The 22963-nt window shown below is 34.7% G+C and overlaps 1 protein-coding gene across 1 annotated transcript in view; it reads left to right on the forward strand.

The window, feature by feature from the left end:
• Nucleotides 1-1058: 1058 nt before the first annotated feature.
• Nucleotides 1059-22963, forward strand: part of sowah (ankyrin repeat domain family member sosondowah) — a 79346-nt gene continuing 57441 nt past the window's right edge. Inside the window, exons 1-2 of the mRNA XM_089645715.1 lie at nt 1059-1195; nt 1299-2080. Coding sequence (XP_089501841.1) covers nt 1069-1195; nt 1299-2080 — 909 coding nt within the window. The 5' untranslated portion in view covers nt 1059-1068. The remainder of the gene's footprint in view (nt 1196-1298; nt 2081-22963) is intronic.

Here is a 22963-nt window from a genome sequence, read left to right on the forward strand (position 1 = left end):
GAACTTTAATCGGTGGTGGGGGTACCCGCATTTTCGTTTCGGTCATGAGTCGGTTTTACTCCGGTCCTCGAAATTGCATGACGCGCGTAAAGAAGTTTCACTTCAAAAAAACGTTCACCATTCTCGAAGAGAAAGTGTTTTTCCACATTAGACACACGACTTTCCCATACTTAGCCTAAAAATAAAAAGCCGAATCTTTCAAATCTTTGTTTTCATTGCATTTACAGCCTTTATTTTCCCGACACCAGGCAAAGAAGAGGTCGTGTTACATCCTGTGACAGGATGAGCAGATTAAAGGATTTTTTGTATCACCTTACTTTTTTACAACAAACTGAACAGAATACACTGTACTAGTAGATCTGTGTCTAATCCAACAAACACATAAGGTTTTAAAGAATGTAGAATCAACATGCTCTTTTCTGGAAGATAGGTACTACATACCGACCGGCACCTTTGATAATAATAATAATAACATAGCATTTATATAGCGCAGTTTATTTATTCAGTAGCTTAACATGAAAAAAATCTGTCACAAAAAAACACTATTCAATAAGAATTAATTTCTAACTGCCTAACTCTAAATAGCTGAAGTGTGGTGGTTGATGAGGTAGTTTTAATATATTTAAAAAAAACCATAATAAAACTGACCTATCCAAATTGGCTAAATTAACCTGAATATTTTCACGTCTTTTAAAACGACAGAATCAAAAATTAATAAAACATGATTATAGTATTAGTTTATATTCCCATCAAAGAAATGACAGGAATTTCATTTTTTTTTAGTAGGATACTTGAAATATGAAATTTTCTAAAAAATTTTACAACACGATTGATTTTTTTGAACTTGATATAATATTAAATACATTAAATGTGATGTAAAATATACTTTAAGTTATGACCTCTACCTGTCATATGTAAATAATTATAATATTATGTATTATTATGAACCAATCATAAAATTATTATTAGTTTGCAACTAGCGGCGTGTGCGTGTCCAAGCAAAACCACCGCCCGATTAGAGTGAAGTTCGCGCGGTAGCTCTCCGCAGTTCACGTGTCAAAAACAGAAATGGCAGCGCCGACTGAGTTAAGTATCGATGAAATTCGTAATTTTATCGTTGCCCGCGGTGGAAAAGTAACAAATCATGACTTAGTTAAACATTTCAAACCATTTCTAACAAACCCTGAAACTCGAGGTACGTATATTCTCTTATTTCGCCCATTTTACAACACTGATCAACAAGTGTCCCACCTGTAAACAATCAAAATAATGTTTGTATTTCTGTTGTTTATTTGCAGACGAAGCTCGCGAGACTTTTAAAAAGTATGTCAACCAATTGGGCAGCATCAAGAATGAAAATGGAGAGAAGTACATCGTTTTGAAGCGGAAAAAAACAATAGTTGGCACTGACAACAATGTGTCAATCGATTCTGTCAGTGAGGACATGAACGCTTCGAAGAATTCGCTGATACCTGAGCCTATTGTGGAGCCACCACCTGTGAGGGAGCCACCACCATACAGGCAACCCCCAGTAATAACCTCTCCAACTTCTGAGAGTTATAGACGAATCGATTCATCTTCTCAATTGAGTTATACACCGCAGGAGCAAACTCCCCGGGTAGAAGCACCCGAAGAAGTAAGACCAGAGGTAGTGAGACCATTTCCAACTCCTGATCCAGAACCAGAAGAGCAAGTCCAACTCCGCAAGGACTTGACAGTAAACCAAGCCGAGCCCCCAGCTCTCCCAGAACGTCGCAAATCAAGTGTCAGTTCCGACCAGCAAGATTCAGTGTCTGACAATGTGTCAACGTCTTCTTATACAGGGGCTATTAAGAAGCAACGTAAAGTGCAGGAAAATATGGTCGACAACTTCAATACCAGCAGTGAAACCGAGCAAGACAACAAGGACAACAGGCTGTCCAGCCGTTCCGACAGTTCACGTTCGTTGAACATGGACAACGACCAACAAGGAGCAGTTAAGGTTCACGACAGAGTGAAAAAATTCAATAAGATTGCAAACACTGAGAAAGATGGTGTGAAGAGTCTGCCGCAGTCCAAAATCAAAAGGAAGAATGAAAATGTAAGTAGATGTTTTTGTTATATGAAATATTTCCCGTTGCTACTGAAGTTGTTGTTTTATTGATTTTATTTCAATAGAAACACCTTTTCGTTCAACGGTTAGGTTTCATTTATTTGATTTCATTCAAATAAGCCCACATTAGTATTCTACGATACCATCCCATTTCTTACTTTATTAATGTTTAATAAAACCTACATATTTTGATGTTACTATTTACCAGTATTGTTTTTTGGTTAGAATGCTGATATATTTATATACATATATATATATATATAGAAGTTCAATTGTGTTACCAACATGAGGATATTTCACAACGTTTGCTGCACATTTATACTTACATTGATGTTTTCATGGATTGATTTCAGCGGCAACTTATTATATCTATGATTTTAGTTGATTCTTATGAAATGTCTCCTTACAATGATAATTCAAGCTTTTCATATTCACTTTTCGATACAAACAATCTAATATGATGAGCGTTCATTACACAAATTGTGTTGACATTGTTGGAATTTGTTGAAAATCTTTAATTCGTTAAGAATGTTGATACAGAATAAAATGTATTTTATGTACATGTTGTAACATAATTCAATTTTCTCATGGGGAAAAGACAAGTATATTATATGTCCATTCTTATAAGTGTTAGCATTTCTTCTATTTCCATAGAAATAATAATAATACGATTCGCTTCATTTTGAAAAATAGAGTATTATTATAGCAATCTGTTGACGTACTGAGATCTAATTGCCCTGATTCGTTGCATGACTCACCTGTATAAATATTTTCTCATTATCTTTATCTTATCTGATATGTACCATGAACAAATTTCACTATGACGTTATCAAATTTATTTCACCATTCTAAGAATTTTTGTTAAAATGTTAATCTAATAGAAGTACTTATATGCATTTATTTTCTCTCTAGTCCAGGTATTTATTTGATCTTTGTTTATCTAAGATTATATATTAAAATAAAACTATAAATTTACAACCATATTTTTATTATTGTTTTAGTCTACTAGTTTTATTACAAATAATGTTGGAACGTTATCATTAACACTAAACTTATGGTAAAGAGTTTTCTTCAAATTATATTATGGTGCTTCCAAATTACAACTCTAAAGTATTGAATACAATATGTATATCCTAAAATCAATATCTTAATCTAATGATACAGGGTGTTTCTTATTAAGTGTTGCATTTTTTTAATTGTGATTTTTTGATAGATTCTACTCAAAGATTCCTTGTCTTATTTCATCAATGATGCTTTTTAGGTACATACAAATTAGGTTTTACAATTTATTAGTTATTTGACATTTGTTTGTGGATGGAAAAGGTGCAAAAATGTTGATAACAGCCTATAATAATAATATATACAAATATATAATACATTTCTACAAATGTACATATGTTGTTATTCTTATTTATTTATATTTTTTACAGACAGATAATATACAGTACTTGAGATTAACACTGTTTATTAGAGACATTTAGATGCGGTTCGAACCCACAGGACATAATTGGATTTTCCGGTATTTATTTTAATAATATGTATTTATTGAGTGTGTTTAGGAAAGGAAAATCAAATTTTATGCTTGGCGGTACTACAGTACAAGGTTTTGATCAGCATTCACCTTCCTACACGTGATTCGTTCCTCGGTATAAGACAGATTTCGAATAATGTAACTTCAATAAGAGAAGTGTGATTAGGATGAATGTACTTAGGTAATAATATTGTTGTATATCCATAATTATTTGAAGTAGTAAGTACATTACGGTATATAGGGTGTTGAGAGACATGCCTTACATTACGGTATATAGGGTGTTGAGAGACATGCCTTACTGACTTTAACCGATGATTCCTGAAATTATTTGGAGTAAAAAATTTAAATGATATAGCTAAGTAACCACCCAACCCTTTAAAAAAAAAATTATGACCCATGCCAAGGGTCAGAGGAGCCTATACAATGTTTTATCAAAGGGACGGGTTAGTGTTTTATGAACAAAAGAGTTGATGGTCAAAAAGAAAAACTACTGTTAGTTTATTGTTAAATTCGGTTTTATTATAATACAGGAGTTTTATACTAAGTAGCGTGTACTATATTTCTTCAATAATAATACTAATAATAGCTGGATGATTTGTATAGTGCTGTTGTGAAAAATCACCTCAAGGGCGCTGTATAAGTTTTTTTTTTAAATCCAAAGGTCTATTTTTCTACAACTATATAAAATTTATTACAACAACTTATAATTGGTAAAAGGCAAACAGATTGCATCCACCGACTCGTCAGTCAATAACATTAAAAAAACTGTATTTACAGTGTTGTCACGTCCTGGTAGATGATAACTATACAGCACCATACTTTCTTTCTGGTACTTTGTTTTGTATAACCATAAAAATTTCTCCCAATTCACCGGCGATAATAATCCCTCTCAATCTCGCCAACCCTTTCGTTTCTCTGCTCCCCTGATACTTTTGCTGCGTGGCGCACATCGCACACGCCCCCAGTCTCACCTATATTATACCGACATCGTGCTATGTCCCGAATAGAAGTTACTGTTCAAGTCAAAAATATATTTAAATTGCTAATTCAGAAGGCAACGTCACACTCCTCCAGGCCCGGGTAGCGCCGGGTACCCAGTACCTACATTCGGGACTTGTAAAAGCAGCGGTTGAGACCTGGAGACAGAAAACATTATACACTTAGATCTAGAATCCAGCCCAAGACATTATACATCGGAGCTAGAATCCGAGACGTTGTACAGTGAACTCAATGTACTCGAGCGTGTTTTAACCGCGATGAAATAACTGCAAATTTCGGATTCGAATGGAGTTATGCCTACTCCAAAGTTTCAAATTGTTTTTAAAATTAGTCGCTAAGTCTTGTCAAGACTTTCTATTAGTCTTCACTGCAGCTGTAGGCACCTAACATACGGTCACTTATGCCTATCGAACATAACTAGATACTTCAAAATACCTAGACTAGGCAGCCCTCACAATATATGTACACATTAAGAAAACGTGATATTTGGCGTTTTGCCGAATTCTAACCCTCAACCTGCACAATTGAACGTGCAGCCCACCATTAATGTTAGATATTATTAATGGTCCACGTTCGTTCGTGGTTCGTTTCAGCTTTTGATCAAATTATGATTATGACTTGATGATCATAAATGTGTTGTGTTCCAAACAACCCAACTTAATTGTAACTAAATTGGGCTTAGCGAAATAATCAACAGAATTTTCACTTTTGTAAATCCTGGTTGACAGTGTTCTTACTGTACCCCGCTAGACTCCGTCCCAGTATATACGTTTGTCACTCCTTCGCGTTTGGTTTTTGCCCAATTTCTTGCCGGATAATCAAGCGCCGTAAATCTCTAGCACTTAGGCCTGTCACCTCATTCGCTTGTTGGATTGGGACATCCACCGAGTCTGAGTACTGTACCCGGTACCTACCCTGTACCTACGTGCTCCAGCCAGGGTACCTAGCATCCGTGGGCCATACCCAGGGCTCTGGGGTATTAATTGTCTTGGTATATCTCTTCATACGCTGCAAATCTAAGCATTCCAAAATCTGAATCACCGCACAAGCGTAGATTCCTATGTACCTGTACTTACAAATCACAGAATTGAATTGTTTTAACTTGAAAACGTCCCGAACAAAACGAAGAGGTTCCCATACTAAGGTCGCGTCAGAGTTAGCGGTGAATCTCTTAATATTTGAATTTGTCACGTGGCCCAAGGGTTGTGGGGCTAAGTGGCATTTATATTCTGAATACAGGCCACTGTCCGTTGCTTGTTATGCGCGACGTTATTCTTTAATCAGTCATAACTCCGCAACGGAAATAATTACATGAGTTATTCGTGCGTCGTCGTGTACACCTTGAGGTCCTCTAAAATATAATCTAAGCAGAAAAACATAAATTATGCCCATCGACGAAAAAAAGACGTTTTCACGCAAAAAATAACAGTAGGGTAGAGATACATACTATCCATCCTTTTTTAGACTTATGCTAGACTTTAGAAAGGAAAGGAAGAATTAGGTTTTGAGTTTCACCCTGAATTATTTCGTGATTTTAATGGATACAATTCAGTAAGGAGCTTAATAATATTGAAAATTATTTTGTTTTTTCATTTAAACCCTTTTTAGGGGATTTATATGTACTATTGTTATACGGGTTACAAGCTCGGGGAATTGCACTCTTACTCTGCACTCAAAGTTGACTTCTGACGATGGCAAAACATCACAGTTTAATACATTTAATATTGATGATATTTCTAGTTAACCTAGTTAGCAGAAGTCGGGGACGCCCGAGGAAGACATGGCACAATCAAGTGAATCAGATACTTGAGTCGGGTCATATCAAGAGTCAGAATAATAGAGAAGTATGAATGAGACGACGTATGAATGTGAATGAGGCAAGAAGTGTGTGCCAAGACCGAGTTATTTGGCGGTCTGTCCTCTCCGCCTACCCCTGCGCAGAAACGTCGTGATGGTTAGTTAGTTAGTTAAGTACCACCATTTGTAAGCCCTTGTTAGAGATTTCAATTATGTGGTTAAAAAATGAAAGAATTGATTGACAAGTGATGCCTATGTCTTTCATTTATGTTAATGTCTCGAGAATTGTTATCAATGATGTAATTAAAGATCATTGGATTTTTCATTCGCAAAAATCTGACTATTTGACATTTTGATATATTTAAGTAAAGTCAGTAAGTTTTCATTGCACCAAAATAACAATTTGTTGAAGACTTGATGATAAATATTTGAATAATTCTTAAAATTTTGAGGTTATCATAAACTAAGATACATACATCGTGAAATATTTTTGTAATATCATTTAAATACACGATTGGACCAAGGTTTGAACCTTGTGGAACTCCACTTGTTGCATTAACTTTTTCTGGCAGGGACGTTTTTTTAACCGTTTGGGTGCCAATCGTCGATTTTCGTCGATTCGTGTTTTAACGAAGATTGCCGATCGTCGATTTCCGTCGATTGCGTCAGTCGTGTTCTGATTCGCGCGTACGTCTGTACGTAAAATTCTCATTTTTTCAAAACGCCTGGACTTCGGGATCCTCCTCCGTGTGATTCTAAACCAATATTCTTTAATAAAACACCGAAAAAATCATCGAAATCCTTGAAAATTTAAAGAATTTATGGGGTTTTAAAAAAATATATAGTTTCATAAAAAATAATTATTTTGGTGGCATTTTACAAGCAACTGTATGAATTTTTTTGGCACTCAAACGGTTAAAATAATTTCTATGACTCTTATACATATAACCAGGTTAATATATTGCCACACGCGCCAAGCTTTTGTAATTTCCAAATAAAAAAATTACGGGAAACTATATCAAAGGATTTTCTAAAATCAGTGTAAACGGAGTCTATCTACTTGATTTTTTTCTTTATCAGCATTGGTTATGAAATTTTCGCCGTTAATTAAGTTGGAAAGAGTACTTCTACCTGACATTTATGAATTTCTTGATAAATTGCTAATGATATCGACTGTTATCGATATGTCAATAGACAGAAGACATAACCATTATCAGACTAATCTAATAATAATGTTTTTAACCAATGAAGATTGCCCCATCTTAAAAAAATAAGCTAGGTAAACGGCTGCCAGTCTTCAACTTATTTTTTTATTCATTTGAAATTGCTGAGAATAATCACAATTGTGTTAGTCACAACATAAAAATTTGTTCATTTTTGTACCCAAGGGAATTTTCCGATTTTTCCCAGTTGAATTAATATTTTACTTAAAGTCTTACGTCTTAAGTCTTAGTCTTACTTGATAAAAAATTTCCCATTTTTAAAAATCTTTTCTCTAATATTTTTCAAATGATTGTGCTTTCCCACCTCCGTGTTGGATTGTACACTTGTTCAGCGAGATACTGTTATGTGGGCACTACCTACAGATATTTGGTTTTTAAAGAATGTTGACGCCGATGTTCAACGAATCGATTTTTGGTTTAACCCCTAATACTCCCGCTGTCCCACCGCGGGGGCCCACTCAACATCCTCACGGGCTGGCCGCTCTACGCTCCCAACGAGGTACCCTCAACTGGGTATAGGTACTGCGCCTTGCTCTATTTAACACGTTGAATGATGGTGCTCTGCTTTACATACCATGCGAGGCCGGGACGTGTCTTCGCCGTTCCTGGTTTAACAAATACGTGGATGGTTCCTGCGGATAGGCAGAGCATGGCAATATATTATATCGATACATATCCCGCTCTACTATTTCTCCGAGATTATTAAATTTATCAACTGCTATTCTACTCGGACTGCTTTATAAATTCCTGAAAGAGCTGTATTAGAGCTCGGTAAGAAACCAACGGCTTGCCTTAGCTGGGGTTCAGAGCTAAATGTTATGGCCATATTATTTGATAATATTTGCATTAGTTTTCATTTGATTTGCACAACGATAGACATTTAAATAAATAATTTATAATTGTCTTGTTTGGTACCATCATTTTTATTTCAATGCATGGTGCCAATAGCTAAATTTTATTATATCGAATTACACAGCAAAAATTGAGATTTTTGGGTTAAACTTTGGTTTTTAAAACTATATATTGTTATATTGGTTAGGGAATCAGGAGATGTTGATAAGGGGATTGGAATCATCGAATAAACTCGTGAAGTCAATTATTATTAAAACAGCTTTGATACATCCATTTAACTTTCAATAAATAAGACAAGACCAAATATTTTCATCCTTGCTTTTGAATTTACTTAATAATTAACACAATAAAACATTATTCATTCCGGATGTCTTGTTACTCTGATTCAATAACCATCGAGAATCCCGTTTGTTCAGCGTGTTCACGCCACACTAAAAGTCTGCAAATAAAATATCATGTTCAAATCTTCGACAAATCCTCGATCTAACATTTTATTTGTCAGTCTGCTGCCCTCCCCGCGCCGGCACGTGGTGTCCCGTGTTCCGGCAGCGTGTATCGTTTGATATCGCGATATATTAATATAATATTATCACTCGCGCTCCCCGCCCGCCCCGGCGCGAAGGGCTGCTAGGGCCAATATTGCTCGTCGCAATCGTGACACAGTCGGCGAATGCTCACAGGAAAACGACGTAAAAAGGCGGGTCTGTCGCCATCTCGGTGACGCTTGCGTTAGTAATGTTGGTGGGCTTGTTTGATCTTGTAGATTAAATATATGCAATAATTTCTCATTCTGTCTTCTTGTCACCGTGGCCAGGTAATATGGTCGATGAGGGGTGCGACGTCCAGCCTTTATTCGTATTTTGTTCTACCCTTTATGGTTGTGCATTTATATGGTATCTAAGCGAATGTTTTAAAAAAAATTTAAATGAAATTATCTAACCGAAGAATGCGGTATTATTTTTGTCGTTTCTTTGGTGAGTATTAAGTTAAATATCGCACGGACGGACAACAACAGTTGTTAATTTGAATGTAACGCGATGGAAAGTTAGTAAATTTATACTTAAATATTGTGTATTTTTTTATTTTTTATTTATTCACGAACAAGAATTCATTGTTAAAGGTAAATTATTCAGGAGTACAATACTAAGGACGGGTTGTTTCGGAGAATTTGAACAATTCATCAAATTTCAACGTTCATTTTCGGGTTCTGTGAAAGACTTATTCAAGTTCTGTTTTTATATCATTGTAGGCTAGTTGCTTGACAAAACTGAAATAAGTACAGAACTTGAAAAAATCTTTCACAGAACTTGAAAATGAACGTTGAAATTTGATGAATTGTTCAGATTCTCCGAAACAACCCGTCCTAAGTGTATACAACATATCATAATAAGCCAAGTATGAACAATATATGCAGATACAATACAAGCTCTCATATAGAGTTCTGTTTTACAAAGGAGTACAATAATTACATATAATAACAGGAGTACAAGATAAGTACTTTTGTACTATGAAAATAGTTACAGAGCAATATGTAGTAACTTTGTTGATATTAGTAAAAATAAATATGAAATGTTTGTTGTAAAACATGTTTGTACGTGTGGGATTGCACTAACCTCCACACATTCTACGCCAGATTAAGTGTTTGATGTAAATCACATTTTTGCGATATGACTAGAAGACTAGATGATCAGAAACTTGTCTCATAATTTCTTTGATCACTAAATACACTCCTGTAATCTTTTTACTAAATCTATCAGGGAGAAAGCTGGGTTAAATAAAACACTGAAAAAATTATCGCAAAATAAATGTTAACTGTGTGTGAATAATTGCATTCAAGCTAGTCTCAACTTTAAAGTTAAATTCTCTTTCTAATGATGGATCCATCAAAATAGCTGATGGGCCGTCTCAAGTCTCAGAGCTCTTGGCGGATTCTCCGCATATTGAGATCTTCCCGAATCCTTACCCTTTCGCACTCCCTCCCCTCCGAATGTTGCCGAATGAAATTGCCAAGTTTGTTTGCCACCCCCGGTAGCTATGTATATAGTACATAATACGTAGGCCCTAACAGTCTGTCACCCTTTCTCTAACCCTTGAGATCTTACCGAAGGTGTAACTACACCCTCTGTTGGCGATATTTGCATTACTGAAATCTTGAATATCATCAAAGCTCTCGGAATATTATTATTTGTCTCGAATTAGCTTCACCCACTTTTGGAAACAATATGAATGATTTTAAATACTTCTGCGGAGTTTTGTGTATTCACGACTTCGCACCGAAGATACTATCGACTTTTCTTTAGTTTGTTTGCTAACTTGATTTGGAAGGGTTCACATTTTAACTTAAGATTTCACGTAGTATACGAATATTTTATGTTAATTTAACATTTTGTGCACCTTAAGGCTCTGTCGTAAAAACATCCTTCTGTATTTCGTCCTTACCACCATAAGATATATAACTCAAATTATTTATATTACATTATAGTGATTTGTACTACCTATACAATTAGTACATAACTACATAACCGCGTTAGGTACTCAACCCATTGATATCCTGCTTAATTACGTAGTTGTGTATCTCACACCAAACTAATTATGTGTGCGTCCCTCCCCCACCCAAAAGGGGAGGGAGGTGTGCCAGTATGTGTGCTGCACAGTGCACACATAGGCAACAACAGTTGCAGTTGCCAAACTTGGAAGGCTCTCGTCTCTCACCGTCGACTGTGCGCCCCCCGCCCGGTTTGAGTAAAGCAGCCACTAATTTACACCCCCATATTACTGCCTCACATTTGAATATTCACGCGATTCCCATGCGATCCCCCCCCCTCCCCCCGCAACAATCCGCTCTCTAATGCTCCCAAGTTTTGTCTGGAATATTTTTGAATATTTGTCGAATATTGCTTTCGAAATTGCAAATTGTCCCGTCATGACGGAGCACGACTGACGTTCGATTCGAGCACTTAAACATTCTGCTTTAATTTTTTTTAACTACTCGTATGTTGGTGAGTTATACACACCGCTCTTAGGGGAAAGTGGCTCCTATCCTACATAGTTATTTGCATTTCATTACGTTGCTTATACGTACTTCATACCTATCTTTTTACACTAAAGTCTCTAGTATAAACAACCACAAATCATTATTACAATTTGTACGCTATACCCTCATAACAAAATTATTAAAAATCATCGTGGAAGAAGATAATACTAATAAACGAAACACGAAACAGAAAAAGACACAGAAAAAATGAGATTTGAACCCAAAATGTCTATCTTACTAATTATCTTATTTTCCCCATATTTTGGCTGCTCTCTTTTTAAATGATTACAAAGTTCTAACGAATTTATTTGTGACCTAGAAAGTGTCTCGGATAAACATATCCGATTTTTATTTATTTAGGACTTTTTCTAAAAGTCTAAATGTATATTCAATTTTATTTGAATATTTTATTAATCAACATTATATTAATCATTAAAGAGGAAAACAATACTGAGAAATCTAAACGAAACATGAAACAGAACAAGAAACATAAAAATAGTATCTTATTATTCAATTTTTTTTTTAAATAAGGTACAGTAGGTACTTATATTTTAATACATTATTTGACGATGTGCGCCTCACTGGGTGCTTTAACCGCGTTGAGGCCCCCATTTTACCATTTAAAAAATAATCAATAAAAGGATGACACGAAATGAAATAATAAATTATAAATAAAATAAAACAGACTTGACATAACACAAAATACAGACATTCAAGGCGGTAATGAACAAATTATCTGGTATCTTCTATGAAGTACGGTTGTACACAATGATGTGTGTATTGGAATGATTAATTAATAACTTTCAATAGTTATTAAAAAATGTTATTCCAATAAAATTAAATAAATTAAAGCTTTTTCTGCAAATGTCTTTGCGATTTCGTAGCTTCGTAAAAGGTGCAGAAAAACCAAACAAGGAAGCTGGAAGGGATCTCATTTTGCCGGGAGGGTCGTGCCATTTTCAGTCGTTACCTTGCTTAGGTCCGGGCAGCACCGGGGCTTTGCCTTCCGCAAGTTTGTTGAAAATGGCCGGTGTTTCAGTAGTGACGAGGTCCACTTACATCTTTGTTGAATAAACAAAATTTTCGGTACTGGGCTGAAAAAAACCCAAGGCAACTTCACGAGAGACTTCTTCACTTCCCAAAATTGGCCGTCATCTTCAGAACTTGATGCATAAAACGGCATGATGTACCGAATAACATCCCTAATTCTGTAAGGCCCTTTAAAATGGCACTGTCTGTTTTGCTGCACCCAGTACATAATAATTTCCCTGTTTTTCCTTCATTGCCTTTCTTCCGAGACACCCGTGACTGCATCAATTTGACACGGCAGAGAGCCCGAACCTGGCCGGTAGCCAGCTCCCTGAAATTAAAACAAAATATAATTATAATGTCTTAATAACGAGTTTATTGTGTTTCCACGATTGTGCGCACGCAGATAATCGTGAGCCCTTTTCCGAGCTGCGCCGTGCGGCACGCGACTGTTAGACGACCAAATGATCCCAGTTTCGGTCAGCCCGGTGGGCAAGTCATGATGGTCGTGACAAATAGATTTGGTAATGTATGCGGTAAACCATTGTCTGCCGCTGCAATCGTGCCTATTAGGCCAATTATTATTATTAGAGTTTCACACTTACGGAATCCTTAACGCGCAGAGTATATTTAATGTACCGACACATTTATTAATAGGTACACCACGTCATAGCTACGTTATTTCCTTTGATGTTTCTCGTATCCGGTATTGTTGATCGGGGTGTCCGTGAGGGATCTGATTTTCAACTTACCTTTGTATCGCCAGCACGTGTTTAAAGTATATTTTGAAGCAAATTTTGCGTTTTCTCGAACTGATCACATCATCGCGTGGGCAATCTTCGTTTCTTCTCGTTTATCAACAACCATTTCAAGGCATATAAAATAATAAAAAATGGATTGTGGTGGCCATCTTCATTCTATAGAAGGGTTTTTCACCAGCTACTCGATTTACGTAAATTGCAATACCTATATGATCCCGCCTACAGCCGCTGTTGAAAGGTTCTAACCTAACCTAACCTAACCTCTCATTCTATTACTTCTACTATTCTCATTCTATGAATCAGCGATGCTATCAGCGATATGCCTTAAATTGTCAAGAAGTATCTACTAGGTAAGAATTAATAATAGTGTGTGCCTGTATTGGTGCACACCCACAAAGGTGCACACCTCAAAAGAGTAGCATATTTTGATATTTTTTTACATTGTCTCCACACAGGAAACCCTAAGGACAAATATTTCCCCTTGGCCTATTTCATCTTTGGGTATGCTGTGTGTAGGGTCTTTTTGAGGAAAATAAGAAGGTCTAGAAGAGAACCAGTTTAGGGAGAAAACACGGAGGTAGGAGGGATCAAACACAAGAACGTATCGCAGAAAAGATCCGTTCCATGTCACAAATGTCAACTGTGTTTCCCCACCGCACCGGTGCGGAACCTGAACCTGTAAAGTCTTTCCAATAAATTTATTTAAGCCCTTTGAAATCTATATATTTACTATAGCCTTTTAATTTCTGCGTATGCTGTTCTTGTTAGCCGTCTCTTCATTATTATTATTTAGTATTTAGTGTGAAGTAGATAACTTGGTTTATTAACAGTTCTTCAATTATTGCACCCTAATATTAATGTCTTAAGGAGCAGGTGCTATTATTGCGAACTGGTATGTAACTTGGATGATGGTCTGGTATAGAAAGAGGCTAGGTGAGATCGCACTACTCTATATGAAGTCTAGCCTTTTATATTCGTCTCACTCTACACGACGTTAATCAACTTTGCGTCTTTCTATCCCTACAATTATGAATATATATATTACATGCAGTTATTCTTGATAATGGAATATCATTGCTACTATGAACCAAACCTTTCCTTTTTTTAAGTAGCCAAGGGATCCCAGCATCCTTTCAACTCCGTACAATATATTATGTATTGCAATTCTAAATAATTTGGGTGTCCCCAAAGCAGTTTACTGTCAACATGGGATCACTGCGGGCGGGGTGGTGTCGCCTAGGCCGGCCACGTGACCAACAACAAGGACATTGTTATTTTGTCGCCTCTCATTACTTACTTTGGAAAGGGGGAGGGTACTGGGTACTAACTGCGACTGTGCATTTTATTGCTTCGACGGGAGACCTCTGTAACCCTTCTTTAAACTTGATTATTGATTTAAAAAATAATATTAATATATATTAAGAAAGGGATGATATATGGTTTGGGGATGTAGAGCGAATGGATGAAAAATAGGTGTCACGTGATAATATTAATATTTTTAATTTTAATTTATTTTTTATTTAATATAGATATAAGTGTGTACGATGGTTTTATATAAATTTCATATCGGTACAAAATATATTTATAATCGCAATCTCACCGAAGAAGAAACTGGTTCTTGTGCTTGGCGAGCGAGTTACACTAATTATAAGGAAAACAGAATAACATTATACAATAGTTACCAATCTCCAGAATTTGGCTGAGTTTAAACGGGCTTTAAAAACAAAATTATTTTAAAAATCTTACCGTTCATAAATCTTAACTTCTTTTCGATATTTTATAATAACTCGTATTCTAAAACTTCCGGTAATTGTTTGGTTTCGGTTGCCTCCTTGTACCTTTTAAAATGTCTGCTCAGAAGATTCTCATTTCTGAGCACAAACTGCCTCCTGTTATAATGTTTTTAGTTTTAATATTCTTGTTTTGTCCTGTCCTACTGTTATTGTTATTCTAAGTTTTGTCATCGCTTTGCATAAACAGTATATTTAGTGTTATAATATTATATATGTATCGAGTAAGGCACACTGTAGGAATAATTTTAAAAACATGACCACTAATACTAAATTACCGTTTTTAAGTTTGTTGTAGTTAAGCGCACTTGAAGTAAAATGACACTAAACTGAGCTTTATAAATGCCATTATTGTAAGTATATATATATGCAATAATTACAATACCATATTATCTAAGGTTGATATGTTCAGTTGCGAACTTACCAAATACAAGATGTCCATAAAATAATATTTCTCTGATGGTTTGTGAATAATGTTTATGTCTATTGTTTACATCTCTATTATGATTTGATTTATATCTACAACCTCTCTCCATGGCTATAAATATATATTTTTTAAATTTTTCGTATTATACAATCTTTTTTTTTGTATACAGTTTTTAATTCATATTCCTTTCTCACAAATTGAAATAACTTATTCCATACTATGCTATCTCAGTTAAAGTCACAAGGAGGAAATCAATAATTGGTTTTATTTTACTAGATAATACTTATGTACAAACTGATTAAATGTAAACTGTCGATTTCCCGAAAATGAATAAATAAATAAATATTTAATAGGAACAATTGAAACATCTTAAAAAAAAAACTGAACGCGACTTAGACATGTTTTTCTATGCTAAAAACTAAATACGTCTTTTGCACAACATCATTATACTTACCAAGGAAGAACTTTTTTCAATCGTCTACCAGAAGAAATCAGAAGCATTAATGATAAAACCCGAATACTGCTCTCTATCAAGAGACACTAATATTAAATATTCTGAAAAAAAAACTACTGTCACTTAATTAATCTCACAAATATCCTTAGTTTTCCATAACTTCCTTTCTTTTAAAAAAAAAAAATATATTTATATATTATCCTTCACTACTATCAAAAAAATACTACAGCAAACATACATTTATGTACAATGAATTATTTAAATACTAACTAACAACAACATTTATGTACACTCCCCCTCCATACACAAGCAAATGCTTTCAATGGAAGAGTAGTAAAAAGACCCAAGATGTAAAATGAATTATGTACCATGTAAGCATATTATTAAAAATAAAAAATAATTACAAAAAAAAAAAAAAAATCTGCATCATCTATATGTGTATGTGTACATATGTAGGATTCTGTTATTATTATAATTATTTTCAATAAATATTCGTTCTTGGTAGCACCCAAACCTATTTTAAATTTTGTGTGATTTTTTTTTGTATATTTAGGAAACATACAGTTATTATGTTTGAATTAATATTGCATTTTAGATGTTGAGTATAAAACAAACCAGTTAAGTTCCATTTACAATATTTTGTCTTACAGTTATATAAAATAATAATGTTTGAATTGTGTGTAGGTTCTCGTTCCAAACCTGATGTATGATAGTATTGTATGACAACGTGAACTGCATGCACGGAGAAAAATGAGTATTGCTAATATATTTAAAATCTCTTCAAAGTCTTCTGTTAGTTAATTCCTCTTATATCGGTACTCGTACCTTCAAAGTTTTCTTTTAGTTAATTCCTCATATATCGGAACACGTATACATACACCCGCATTTGCCTCGATAATTTATAATGGCGAAATTTGAAAATATTATGATTTTTATGAACACGTGTTCCGACATCGTTTTAATACATTCCTCTTTTACTGAAAGTTTAATAGGAAACCTATCAATTCATTCGTTAAGTGCCTACAATCCCATTGTTAATCGGATTTCGAATAATTTCAAAAGATTCTTAATAAATTAGCAATTTAAATTTTTCACAGTGTTGCAAAGAGATTCGTTCTCTCAGGGGTGTGTATTGTAAAACCATGTACCTCCCTATGACTATACTACGATTGAGAAATTGAAATATATACCCAGGCTGATATAAGCGCAAGAAAAAGATTAAAAAAGGGAGGCTTAGATTATTTTTATAAGAATATCAAGAAAACATATAATTTATTACACTCATGTGAATGGAAGAAGAAATCAAGAACGAACAATGAACACTTGGAACGGTCAAGCGGAATGTAATTGAAGCTAGGAGACTAGGCCAAAGCAGTTCTGTGGCGTCTCTCCTTTGGAGAAATGAGTTAGTTCGTTACTAAAAAATGATACAAAAAATCATCCACTCGTCGCAACGCTGAAGAACTTTTGAATTTGAAACAGCCGTGTTGTGGAATTAAACAATCCGCCGCTAACAAGAACCCCCCACCTCTTACTCCCCCTCCCGGCGCACAGAAAAATGAGAGTTGAACAGGAAAACCGACAAAGAGCATTGGAAAAAGCGCCGCGCGTTTCCCATCAAAGCGCTCGCGGACGGCGACAGATCCGGTGAACAAACGCTCTCATATTAAAAATGATATGTTTACAGGATTACAAGAGTATGGCGTCGTGTCCACACATACAAGCAGGGGAGTATGCCGTGGATGGGACTTCCTCTGCATATGTCGGCGCTGTATGTGCATACGACAAATGACAAGGCTTGTCAAATCGTTAGCGAACGCCCCCGTCATGCACTTTGGCCGCACTTTTGTTGTGGGACTGCTTTTGTTTGTGACTTCTGCACATCTACACTGTCTTTAGGAGACTCGCCAGTCGCCACTGGGTAAAAATGTACCTTGGATAGGTAGAATCTTTAATTTTAAAACATATGTTTATAAGGTTAGTACGTAGAATATTTTCGCGCCTAAAGCTCATTTGTCGGTAGATGGGTGTTAAATTACGGAGTAAGCATTGGAAAAAAGGAGATGCTAATAATCAACGATTTCACGGTGGTAGGTACGTCACATATTACTGGGTGTCACTTCTTCGCAGCTCTAAGGAGAAATGTTCAAGTTAAGATATTTTTTAACTAATAAGTAAGATAAACAAATAAATTAATGGAAGGCCCGAATACCCCGTTAAAATTATATTTGATTTCATACACGTTAGTTTGCTCTTTCGATTGTTAATTATTTATTTGCTTGTTGGAAGCGGCTCATACGTGTCGAAATAGCTACACCATTTGATAAGTTAATAAATGAACATGTTTTGTTTCCGTCGTTCTTTTTGGTTTATTAAAATTTATGAAATTGTTTTTATTTCGTTAATTTCTACTGAAATATCACTATAATCCAATGATCCGGTAGATCACATTTTCCATTTCCCGTTTCGTTTCCGTGTATCTCATAATCATAATGATAGTTTTATAAAACACCCCTTTCAAAAGGGTATGACTCTCGACTACCAATCTAGAGATCGCGAGTTCAAATACCGCATGTAAATTTTATTTGTATTAATTTCAGTTATTTCACAAGTTATTGATTAAAAATAATAAATAGTATATTTGCAGCACATTCCAGAGTGGAAGATATTCTCAGTATCGCTCTGGCGTAAGACCACCATTTCGAATTAAAACGGCTTGAAATGGCTTAAGCCGTGTTTGTTAACCAGATCAGAATAGCCAGGTACTTCCCCACCTTACTCTCCCCAACTACTTCCCCTCCCCATTACCTTCAGTTTCATAACATGCCCCAATTGGGGATGCCATAGTCTCACTGGCTCCAGATGGTTGGGAACAGTTGACATTCTTGCGTGTAAAAATATAATCATAATAAAGATAAGTGTTTATTATCTTTTTTTTGTAACAAATATATATAATGATATCCTCACTGGGATCTTAATAAAATGGGAAAATTTAGCAGTATGGATAATATGAAGTAGTTATCAATAAATAATGATAAATGCTTACTTTTTTTTAAATGAAGCAAACATATTGTGACTTCACATTTTATATAAATTAAATGAAAATACTTGGAATTAAGTCGCTTTATTGATAAATTTTATTGTCTACCATAATTCATAAATCATAATTTCTATAACTGTCATGATGTTTGTAAAATTGTACTGTAACTGGAACGAATGTTCTGTTGTACAATAAAAAAAAAAAAAAAATGATGGTACGGGTACGGAGGTACCGTAACCGGTAGACAATAAAATTCAGCAATAAAGTGACTTAAAACCAAGTATTTTCATTTCATTTATTATAAATACTTACGCTTAACCATCATAAAATTCAGCACCCTATAATATGAAATCTCACCCTTGTATTTAAATATTTATTTTTTCCGACTTTATGTCCGGGTTAAATCTTCCCCACAGGAAAAACTAAACCCTTCCACACACTTTTCCACAAATCACATTATGCTAGTGCATTATATAAGCATAATAAATACAAAACAATACAAGAACAACACGTCAACTCACCAGAGATTAAATGGGAAAAAAATCACCGACTCCAAATATTTTCACATCGAGAGTGTTCGGCTCGGTAGAACTCCTAACTGGACCTATAAATCCTACCGATCCCTCAATATACATCTATATATTTTTTAAATATTTCTTCCGACTTTATGTCCGGGTTAAATCTTCCCCACAGCAAAAACTAAACCCTTCCACACACTTTTCCACAAATGATCATCTAATCAATCCAAATTATGCAAGTGCATTATGTAAACATAATAAATACTTTATTATTATTATTATCAAAGTATTAATCATTTTCCTTTTTTTATATTTCGTGGACACTATTGACGAAAATCAGTACTTTGCAGAAACTGACAAACTATTGGTCCCTTTTACACATGTTGTTTACACCCGTAATAATATACCTATGTAAAATAAAGTTTAAAAGTAGAATAATACAGTAGCATTGATGTTTTCCTGTGTAGATGATAATTGACAGCGTTCAATTGAAGTGTCCTCATTGCTCCGCGGGCGATATTAATCAGCCTCGCCAGTGGACAGGTTGCTAATTTGCTCTTTTGTCCACTTCCATAATTGGACATGAATATGCATGGCGGAATGGTGGAAATGGCGATTGTTGGTTATTTATTGATTTATTGACTAAATTTATCTGGGTGATACTGTTTCACTAGCTGAATAAATTCATTCATTTACAATATATTATTGAAAATTAATTTATAACTTTTGTTCTTTCTTTTGGCAAGACGGGACGACGGACATGCTTCATTCGGCCAGCCTATTGACTCCTCGGCTCTCTGACCGCCCGGCCGCCATAACTCTGTGCGCTATATTTGCTTCTATTCTCACTGAAAATGGAAACGAATCAATGTTGATGACTTTTTAATTTTTAATATATTTTAAGATTTTTTAAATTGAATATATAAACATATTAAAATAATTTACAAATGTAGATATTTCGAGGCCGATTGCGGAAAAACGATATTTTTTTTGAAAATGCCCAACTCAATTGAGAAATTATTTCTCGTGTTTGAATTGGAAGTGACGTTATTACGTTTTATAAGGTGTAAAATGTCGTTAATTTAGGTACATAATAGTTATAAACCTAGATTATAAATTTAAATAATATAATTAAGAAAATTATAAAGATAATTACAAATAAAAAAATATATATATATAACTCAAATAATATAATAGTTATTAAACTTAGATAACCTAAAAAAATAGGAATAAAAATACATTTTTTGTATTTCTTTGGCATTCACTATGTAACAATTTCTAGACATTTTTTTGTTTTTAATGAGTTTTTATTATTCACAATGTACATTTGTTACGTATAATTTTTTTTATATAAAATTAGCGACCGGTTTCGACACGTCCGTGTCATTAACTAGCTATTTAAAAAAAAAAAAAAATTATATTTATACGTAACAAATTTATACGTAACAAATGTACATTGTGAATAATAAAAACTCATTAAAAACAAAAAAAATAAAAATAAAAATACATGTTAATTTTTAGGTAGGTAATATTAGAAGGTTGTAAATTGTTTAAAGACGGAGCTGGCAATATTGTAAGAAAATGCGTAGTAAAATTCAACAACAATAAACTCATACTAATAAAATCAAGCATACCCCGGGACACAAAAGATATATTTAAATTATTGCTCGTTTCCTTACATTTTAACTTACTTTAATAAAAATAAAAACAATATATCTGCCAGGCGCCCCGTGCCATATATAGTTTTTTATTCTTAACGCTGCATTATTGGAACAATATGCAAACAATATGTATTAGAAAATATGCAGATGAGAAAGATTTCAGTTGGACCAAGCATAGAACTCTGATTCTCCCGATTCAAAAGAAACCTACCTAATCTCGTTTTTATCAACCACGTAATTATTGATGTTTTTGATTACATGGTGCTCGGAAAATAGTGGTACGAGACAGAAACTGGTTAATCTACTATCGTTTGTTTGTCATGTCATAACTTTTTGATTTGAGCTTTCGTGTTAGAGTAAATCGATTCCGAAAATGGAATTTTAAGGTCAAACTTGTAAAAAAAATATCTATGGGTTAATATCAGCTGTTGGATGTATTTAAAAATGCTTCAAAGCACTGACCCCGTTCCAAAAGTTTTTTTTTTAACCCTATTGTTGCCGAAAAAAAACCTTTTTGTGTTCTCTGTGTGATGTAGATTCAACAGTATCCCGTTTTACTACGAGTTAAACTAGTAGAGAATGCTATACGTTTCATGTTATTATTTTTAAAAAAAATCAACGATAGTTTTCATCTATTAAAAAATCGTCTTTTACAATATAAATATTTTCCAACGTTTAAACTTTACGATTGTTTTTTTTCCATCTATATTTATTTGTTTATTTATTTATTTTGTAAGAAACAAACAGCTTTTATATAATATAAGAGATAAATATACAAGTTAACTGAAGTCAAGCCACAGAAGTTTCTTATGTTAAAGTGCATTAGAAATGAAGTTTTATTATCTTAAAATTAATTTGGTGTTAAAGGAAGGGGAGAGGAAGAGGATAGGAGATGCTGCCGATACATTCCATACTCTCATATTAATAATCGATCGTACACATTACTTCATATCGATATTTCTTTAGGTAATTACCAAAAATGTCAATGCTGTAAAATTTTGTATTATATTGTGCACATATACGAGGAATTGGGGAATTTTTTCGAATGTTTGTTCTACACAAGGGTAGATAAAATAAATCAGATTGTCGGGTTGATCTAGACGGAATATGAAGATTTATTAAATTGATTTATTAAATTTAAAAGATGTCTCGAGTTTAATCCGACCCAACGCTAAAATTGGTCATGTTAAAGAAGTGGCACTCAATTCCAAAACTTTCGCACGCCAATATTCGAAACATCAAGGGTGCCTTATTAATTTCAGCGTCCACAAATAACGCGACTACCACCATCCCCCGTTGAAATTGAGGCAGTGTTTCGGATGAGGCATGAGCTCATTGTTGTTTTTTTACCCACCTACCTATCGGGCGTACCGTTGATAGTTCCATTGTGACCTCTCACTCTTTCTAATGAAAAACGCATGTAACAGAAAGGGACAGGACCATACCTATTTACATGCGTACTCCGTCGTAACATCTCCCTCTTTCTCATAAACGTTGCGCGTAATGTAGAGAGGGTTCAACGGAGCTCTCGGCGGTAGTATCATACCTACTCCTACCCCCTTGTCACGTGCTGTGGGCCCCCGCCGCTGATGGTGGGTGAACCACTCGAAGTTTGACATTGTTTTGGCTTTTTAATACCGAGCGGGACGGCGCGGCGCGGTCCGACCGCCGACAAAGCTCTCAAAAGTTCAAAGCCAAAGGGGTGGCGAAAGGGCGCATCAGCTTTGGTGGATCGTACATTGAGTAATAATCATG

This window comes from Hesperophylax consimilis, chromosome 23 (assembly GCF_061612785.1).
Source record: "Hesperophylax consimilis isolate HC1 chromosome 23, BYU_Hcon_1.0, whole genome shotgun sequence".
Classification (NCBI taxonomy): Eukaryota; Metazoa; Arthropoda; class Insecta; order Trichoptera; family Limnephilidae; genus Hesperophylax; species Hesperophylax consimilis.